This window comes from Rissa tridactyla, unplaced genomic scaffold (genome assembly GCF_028500815.1).
Source record: "Rissa tridactyla isolate bRisTri1 unplaced genomic scaffold, bRisTri1.patW.cur.20221130 scaffold_29, whole genome shotgun sequence".
NCBI lineage: Eukaryota > Metazoa > Chordata > Aves > Charadriiformes > Laridae > Rissa > Rissa tridactyla.
Window position 1 is genome coordinate 1,896,842 of NW_026529507.1, and position 8,563 is coordinate 1,905,404.

The 8,563-nt window shown below is 52.7% G+C and overlaps 1 protein-coding gene across 1 annotated transcript; it reads right to left on the bottom strand.

Annotated features, from left to right (window-relative positions):
• Positions 1–2,449: 2,449 nt before the first annotated feature.
• Positions 2,450–3,394, bottom strand: LOC128903307 (olfactory receptor 14C36-like). Its single transcript, XM_054187321.1, has one exon. The coding sequence runs from the start codon at positions 3,380–3,382 to the stop codon at positions 2,450–2,452; it is 933 nt and encodes a 310-aa protein (XP_054043296.1). The 5' UTR covers positions 3,383–3,394.
• Between the last annotated feature and the right edge of the window lie 5,169 nt (positions 3,395–8,563).

Consider the following 8,563-nt stretch of genomic DNA (forward strand, 5'->3'; position numbering starts at 1 on the left):
TGCACGCCAGGATCTCCCCTTGAGCAGGGACGCCCGCTCAAGACGTGCCACAACAGATCCTCAGTAAGTGACTGATAGCATGTAACCTTTGAAATCTTAGCTAAGTGATATAAAGGACTGATTGCGCATTCATAATCCTTTAGGCATAAACCATTGAGGAGTCTGGGACTAAGACTGGATCCAGCCGCCCCTAGGCTCCTCTCTGAGAAGGAGTTTAGAAAGCAAGGGGGTCCTCTCTGAACCTCGTGACTCAACGGGAGGGTCTTCCTGACAGCTCTGTCCTCTGTGCAGTAAATAACCAAGTGTTATCTTAAAACGCTGTCACATTTACCATCAAACTGTTAAATCCCTGGTTTATGTCAATAAATGCATTGCTGCTTCTCTCTATGAGTGAAGTGCATTGCTCCATCCGTGACAAATATTAATCAGAAAATAATGGAATATATACAATATATACAAAACCATGTCAAGCTCCCAGGATGACGATCGTGTCACCGGCAGGCACTGGGAAAGCCCCAGACTGGAGTCAGTGACGGAAGGGGACTGAACTCAGGGGCTGGATTCAGGAATGCACAGATCGGGAACAAAGGCAGACCAACAGCCAGAGGAGTCCTCCTGGGACACTGGACATTGAAGAAGGAGCCTGACCCTTGGATCCCTCAGCTTTTACACTGAGCGTGGGGCAGGTGGGATGGAATACCCCGTGGGTCAGTTTGGGATCCTGTCCCCTCCTCCCCGTAGGTGCCGCCCCTCTACGCTTCTCCGCTTACCCCCCTCCAACGGGGCAATAACAGAGTGAGCTGAGCTTGGCTGTGACAGCAATAAGGATGAGCAGGTGTGGATGCCGAAGAACCTGCAGACACGGCACCCGGAACGAGCCCTGGAGTTCTCGTGGCTCTCACTGGCGGCGAACCGCGGGATAAGTAAACAAGCCCTCGCTGCACAGCACCTGGGCCATGGTAAGGGGAAGAAAAGGAGAGAGTGCTGACGGCCGGCCGCGTTGCTGAAGATGAATAGTTTGTCTTTGTTTACACCATGTGTGGTATGTGTGGTATGTGCTGGGTAATCACACGATAAGGATGTAGCAGTGGGAAATTGCTAGCTCTCTTGCAGAAGGTATTTAAGGAGGCTGTTGCCTAAAATAAAGCGATTTCGTTTGTACACCGAAACGGAGTCCGTGCCTAATGGCCACAAGCAGGAGCCCCTCTGCACACCATTCCTTGGTATTAATTATAAACAAGCCCTTACCACTCTGGAAGCGGGCTATGGTCATAACATTATGCCATGAACTTCAGAGAGTCAGAAGAGGTTTAACTGAAAAGTAAAGTTACTAAAAAGAAGGTCAGTTTTGTTTTACCTCAAACCAGGACACTGTCTACGTGAACTGACCTCCAGACGCTGTCTCACAGGCCTTCAAGGCACCTCTAGGAACAGCTGATGGCATTTGTGCTCACTCAGGTTCATCCCACCACCCCCGCACGATGGGCATGCTTACGCCTCGTCTGTACGATGCAAACACGGAGTTCTGAGCCAGTCACTCCGCGTCCCTACATGGAAGGAGAAGCAACGTCTCCGAGCAAGGGTGAGCGGCCAGTGCTGGAAATGGTGGTGGTTCTTGGCTGGTCTGTGACGATTGCCCTGGGGAAGCATCCCCAGGGTGTCCAGTGAACAAAGGCACAGACCAGACCCTGCTCTGCTGGACCTTCCTGTCCCTCCCAGGAGCCTGGCTGTGCAAGGACACTGCTGTGTGCTCCCGCCCTGCACACTCACTCGCTTTCACTCTTCACTGATGTTTTTTCTCCTATGCAAATTACTGGCTGTGCGCTTGAGAGCCATTTTGGCAAGAGACCTGAGCCTTCAGGCACCGCCCTGAGGAGATCCCCTGGTATGATGGAAATGCTCTTTTGGAGGCCAGCTCTGTCACAGAAGCGCTCATTCCCTGTCCCTGCCTGCAGCTACAGGACCACCACACCGCAAAACTGCCGCCAAGCTTCAAGAGCACTCAGGCCTTATACCAAGAGACGAGCTAAGAAGGGGAGCGCTGAAGTGGAAAGTGAGCAGCTCTGGGAAGACCAAGCGCTGGTGCTCCTTGTCAGTGCTCCGGTGCCAGGACTCTTTTCCCCTCCACCTCTGCACACAGGATCTACCCCTGCAGCTCAAGAGAAGGTCTCAAAGGAAGGATCAAACAATACATTGAAGGTCCTTTATTTTCTTAAAACACAGAGAGAGCATCTCTCCTCCTAGACACAGCCTGTGGGTCACACCACACAGAAGGTGAATAGATACATAATTGGAAATGGCATAAAATAATGACTTTTTTTTGTGGACAATATTATAATAAAAAATAAAAAAAAAAAAAAAACAACCAAAAAACCCCCCAGAAACTCACAACCAAAACCAACCTGCAATGAGTTCCATTAGGAGTGATTTGCAGAAGAAAACAAGCAGCTCAATGCTTCTGAAACCATCCAGATATCAGTTTCCACACTGCATCCTTGAGGTCCTTATTCCTCATGCTGTAGATGAGGGGGTTCACTACTGGAGGCACCACCGAGTACAGCACAGCCACCACCAGATCCAGAGATGGTGAGGAGATGGAGGGGGGCTTGAGGTAGGCAAACACTGCAGTGCTGACAAACAGGGAGACCACGGCCAGGTGAGGGAGGCACGTGGAAAAGGCTTTGTGCCGTCCCTGCTCAGAGGGGATCCTCAGCACGGCCCTGAAGATCTGCACGTAGGACAGCACGATGAAAACAAAACAACCAAAGCCTAAACAGGCACTGACCACAAGAAGCCCAACTTCCCTGAGGTAGGAGTGTGAGCAGGAGAGCTTGAGGATCTGGGGGATTTCACAGAAGAACTGGTCCAGGGCATTGCCCTGGCAGAGGGGCAGGGAAAATGTATTGGCCGTGTGCAGGAGAGCATTGAGAAACCCACTGCCCCAGGCAGCTGCTGCCATGTGGACACAAGCTCTGCTGCCCAGGAGGGTCCCGTAGTGCAGGGATTTGCAGATGGCAACGTAGCGGTCGTAGGCCATAATGGTGAGAAGACAATACTCTGCTACCATCAGAAAAGGCAAGAGAAAAACCTGTGCAGCACATCCTGCATAGGAGATGGCCCTGGTGTCCGAGAGAGAATTGGCCATGGCTTTGGGTACAGTGGTGGAGATGGAGCCCAGGTCGAGGAGGGCGAGGTTGAAGAGGAAGAAGTACATGGGGGTGTGGAGGCGGTGGTCACAGGCAATGGTGGTGATGATGAGGCCGTTGCCCAGGAGGGCAGCCAGGTAGATGCCCAGGAAGAGCCTGAAGTGCAAGAGCTGCAACTCCCATGTGTCTGCAAATGCCAGGAGGAGGAACTGGGTGATGGAGCTGCTGTTGGACATTTGGTGCCTCTGGGCATGGCTGACCATTGAAAGAGGAGAAGACATTGACAAGTTACAGCTGACTTCTTGAGTCAATCCTAAGCTAGTTCCCCCAACACCCCCTCAGAATTACTTCTCTTTGAGGGAGCTCCACTCATCTTTTTTGTGAGCTCAGGTTTTTGCTGCTGAGTGAGGGCACTTGCTCTGAAGGGGCAGAAATCCTCATCTTTCCCATTGCTCTCAGCCTGACCACTGGTGAGCCCTGAGCGACAAATGGGCTCCCTGTGCCCTAATGCAGAGTCAGGAGAGCCGGTCTGCCCATGAGTGACCTGCTGGTCACCACACAGGTGCCCTCTGCTTACACGTCTCTCTGTTAGAGGATGTTCTCACTAGAAACCTTCTTGAAGAAGAAACGGGAGTTTTCTGAGCTCAGAAGAGTCCAGTTTCAAAGTCCATTTCTCCAAACTCTTCCCTCTCTCCCTGTGCAGCTGAGCAGAGAGTGATGCAGAGGGGTGGCCTGGCTCTCTGCTTCCTGGAGTTGTCCCTGCTGGGAGCTGTTTCTCTGTCTCCAAGTCTCCTCCCTGCCAGTGCTCACAGACCCCATCCCACCCGCTCTGTGCTCAGCTCTGCCCTGCAGGCACCTCCTGGCAGAAGGGCACTGCTCAGAGGCACCTCCCTGTCAGCAGGTCCTAAGGAGTAGTTCAGATAAGCACTGATGCCGCAAGCAAAGGTGATGCCGGTGCTGTCTGTAGGTAGAGGAGTGGGGGAAGGCACTTACGAGGCTTTTGGCAGATCTGCTGATCCCTCAGTGCAACAGGTCAGGAGGCTCAGTCTTAACCTTTAGAGCCCCTTTCTCCTTTCCCTTAGAAGCAAGCTGAGATCACAAATCCTGGAAAGCTCTTCAGCTCTAGGATAGGCACTGCCTTGACCATTGCTCTTGAAATGCTGCCTCTGCCAATGTCCTGGTGTGATGTGGAGCTGTGAGCTGCCCTGGCCCATGCAGCACCTTCTCACAAAAGAAGGACCCTGCCCTGGCAGAGGTCACTCCTCTTACCCACAGCTTCTCCCCGCAGTGCCATGAGGAGCTCCCCGGGCAGGCTGAGAGCTGACCCTGGCAGGCGGCAGAGTCCCTGCCCCGGCAAACAGATCCCTGCAGCACAGGGACCCTGCTCTGAGGGACAACCGTGGCCACCCCTGGCTGCACACCCACCTTCACACCCCTGCAGCCGCCCCTGTCCCTGTCATGCCCTGTCCCTCTGATGGTGCAGCAGGGAAGCCCTGCTCTGAGCACGTCCTCCTCCTCTGTAGAAGACAGAGAGCCCACAGGCTGTGGGTTATGCCAGCTTTAGGAGATCCCTTCACAAACTGCAGCTGCATTGCCCTGCACCCAGAGACTTACTGTGTCAAGGACTGCAAAGACTTCTCCTCTCTTGAGCACTCAGCATCCTCCCACTCCTGACTGCCTTTAAACCTTTTTCTGCCTCCCTCCTCTGCCCTCGCTGCCTGCAGGCAGTGCCCTCAGCCCTGCTGCGCTTGGCAGAGGAGCTGCTCCTGGGCAGAGCTGTCTCTCTGCAGCGCTGCCCGCTTGCCATCAGCTCCCTCCATGCCAGGAGCCCAGCCCAGCTCAGACGCAGAGGACCAGCCAAAGGCCTTTTAATGTCAGATTCAAAACCCAAAGTTCCCTGGAGCGTCAATGGGTCCCACTGAGGACCATGACTGACAAAGCCTCCCCAGTGGCTGGTTAGAGCAGTCAACTGGAGGCAGAGATGACAGATAGGCAAAGGGAATGTCCAGGTGGAACACATTCGGAGTAAACCTGGATGGGTTCCATTCAGCCAAAGGGTGAAGCCGTGACCCCCAGCCCTTGGAAAGGGAGATCCTGTCCCTCAAAAGTAACTCAGGGCTCTTCCTGGGGCAGTGAGATGTGGGGATGCTCAACGGTAGGACTATGCAACAACAGCTCCCAGGCTCTTGGGTGGGGAAGGGGAGGCAATGAGACACTAATGCTGTCAGGATAAAGTGCTTCCTCACAGGCATCGGTGGCAGAGACAACAGCCATAGCCGAGGGCAGAAAGAGCTCATCCCTGTTGGTGCGTTTCAGGCTTTCTTCATCCCTCTATCAGCTCCACCACAGGCTGTCCTACAGTGTCCCACACCTGCACCTCTTTCTCTGCAGGCTGTAGACCTCCACCCTGCCACCACACCTTGCTCTCACCTCAGCATCTTCCTTCCTTTACTGATGTCTCTCCGTCCTCCCTGGCTGTTCCTTGAAACACAAAGCCACGGGCTGATCCCGTCTCCCTCTGGGTGACTTGTTACACCACAGCACAGCCCTTGGAGTGACATTTCTTCTTCCTCATGTGCAGTCTGGACCTCCCCAGCTGCACGTTGCATCGCTATTTCTTTCTCATGCTGTACCTTACGAGAAAGGAAAGGCCCATCATCTCTGAAAGCAGCCTTCAAACACTCTCAGGTTACTGCAATACTGCCTGGAGCCCCCACAGTGCTGGGCCAAGGAACTGCACATCCCTCAGCCACCCCACACAGGTCACGTGCACGAGGTCCCGAACCCCACCTTGGCAGACCTCCACTCAGCACTCTCTAGTTCATCACTACTTCTCAGAAATGGGGAGCGACACACTGGGACACAGCCACATGTGTGGGGCCACACCGGTGCTGAGTTGAGGGGGATGAGAACTCAGGTTCTCTGGGTGGCCCACACTCCTCCTAATGCAGCCCCATATGCAGCTGGCCTTGTTCATAGTGTCCCTACTCTACGGGCTCGTAGGGCATCCCTCGTAGTGCCCAGGCCCTTCTCCTCAGAGTCTCTGCTCAGCCCGTCAGGTCCCAGCCTGTGCTGATGTATGGGCTTATTCTCCCCCTTCCCCCCCAGCACCCACCAAGGCAGGACTGACCACTTCTCCCTGTAAAACTTCAAGGGACTTCCACTGCCCGAATCCCAGAGTTTCTCAAGGTCCCGGTGGACTGAAGCACCATTTACTCAGCTTTTAATGTTTGCACGCAGCTGGCTCATCTTGACTGGGGTGTCTCTCACAAGAGAACAGCATGAGGAGTTGCAGGGCACTACAAATACTCCTTCCTAGAGAAACTGTGGGTCTGGTACTGGTCAAGCCATAGGTCTGGACCCAGAGGGGAAGTTGCCCTTTCTGGGAGAGAGCAGCAGGAACACGTGGGGCTCTGCCTGGGGGGAGGTGATGAGTCAACTGAGAGCTGAAGGGCCAGCACGAGAGGGCAGGACATGGGCACCGCTGTGGTGGGTGGATGTCTGCTATGGATCCCCTGACCAGGAAGAGGAAGCAGATGAGGCCTTCTTCAGACACCTGGAAGAAACCTCATGTTTGCAGGCCCTGGTCCTCATGGCCGACCTAAACTATCCCAGCATTTGCTGAAGGGGCAAGAGAGTGAGGTGCAAACCACCCAGGAGGGGTTTGGAGCTCATTGGGGATGTCTTCCTTACAAGGGTGACTGTGATGCCATGAGGTGAAGTGCCCTGTGGGACTTCCTCCTTACAAACAGGGAAGAGCTGGTCAGGGCTGTAACCGTCAGGGACGGGAAGGTAAAGGTGAGGCTCCTGAAAGAAGCAAGCCCATAGGTTTTCCCTTTTGGTCCTTCCCCTCTTTTGTGTTGCTTTTTAAATCTTCTTTTGTTTTTCCCCCTCACAGCCAGAATGATTTACCAAAACTGGTTTTCAGCGAGAAAGTGGTCAGTGACTGAGGACCTTTCCCTCCTCCCTGTCTTGCTTACCTTTACTTCCCACGTCTCCTCATTTGTCACTCTCTCCATGCCACTTTCTCCACTTTCTGAGGTGTTTTCTCTTCCAATAGAATTCCTTTTAGCGTATCCTAAATGATGTATTTAAATAAGACTAGAGGAAGAACTAGAGGAAAAAGACTAGATTGAGAAACACCAATTGTGGTCTCCATTTACTGTAAAGAGACTCTTGGGTAAAGAGTGCATGTGCAATAACTTACCTACTGTTTCTAGTGAAGTCCTACTCTAACTCCCTTAATAACTTTGTTCTTTGTACATCAAAGGATGTCTTCTTGCTTTCAGATGATTCTCCTCTCCATTCTGTTTTCCTTCCAGCCTGTGCCCGAATGTCCCCATGAACCTCTTTTCTCGTCCTGCTACACTCTTTCGCTCTGTCTCATCTTCTTTTAACCTCCTGAAGCATTGTTTCCTCCACTGACCATCTGCCCTTGAACACTGCAGCTTGGATGCAAACTATTGAACCATACCAGTGTCACGGAGTTCCTTCTTTTGGGCTTGCCCTCCCTCCACCATCAGGAGGTGCCTAATGGCAATAACTCTCTGGGCTTCGGACCTGGTTATCTTAGTTTGCCCTTTTGAGAGGCCTGGTTGACAGAGTCCCCTGGGAGGCAGTCCTGAAGGGCAAAAGAAGTCCAGGAAGGCAGGACGTTTTTCAAGAAGGAACTTTTAAAGGCGCAGGATCAGGCCATCCCCATGTGCCTAAACACAAGCTGGTGGGGAAGAAGACTGGCCTGGCCGAACAGAGAGCTTTGTCTCAAACTCAGGGGAAAAAAGGAGATGATGACATTTTGAAGAAGGGGGAGGCAACTCAGGAGAACTACAAGGATGTTGTGAGGTTATGCAGGGAAAAAATTAGAAAGGCCAATGCCCAACTAGGTCTTTACCTGGCTAATGTCATAACAGACACTAAAACATGTTTCTATGATTACATTAGAAACACAAAGAGAGCTAAGGAGAATCCCCATCCTTTATTGGATATGGCGGAAAACATAGTGAAAATGGATGAGGAAGAGGCTGAGGTACTTAATACCTTCTTTGCCTCCGTCTTTAGTAGTAAGACCAGCAGTTCTCTGGGTACTCAGCCCCTGAGCGGGAAGACAGGGATGGGGAGCAGCATGAAGCCCCCATAATCCAAAGGGAATAGTGAGGGACCTGCTACAGCACTTAGACATACACAAATCTATGGGGCCAGATGGGTTCCACCCACAGGTACTGAGGGAGCTGTCGGAGATGCTCACCAAGCCGCTTTCCATCATTTTTCAGCAGTCCTGGCAAAGCGGGGAGGTGCCAGTTAAGTGGAGGTTAGTAAAGGTGACACCCATCAACATAAACGGCCAGAAGGAGGATCCTGGGAACTACCGCCCTGTCAGTCTGACCTCGGTGCGGGGAAGATCATGGAACCGATCATCC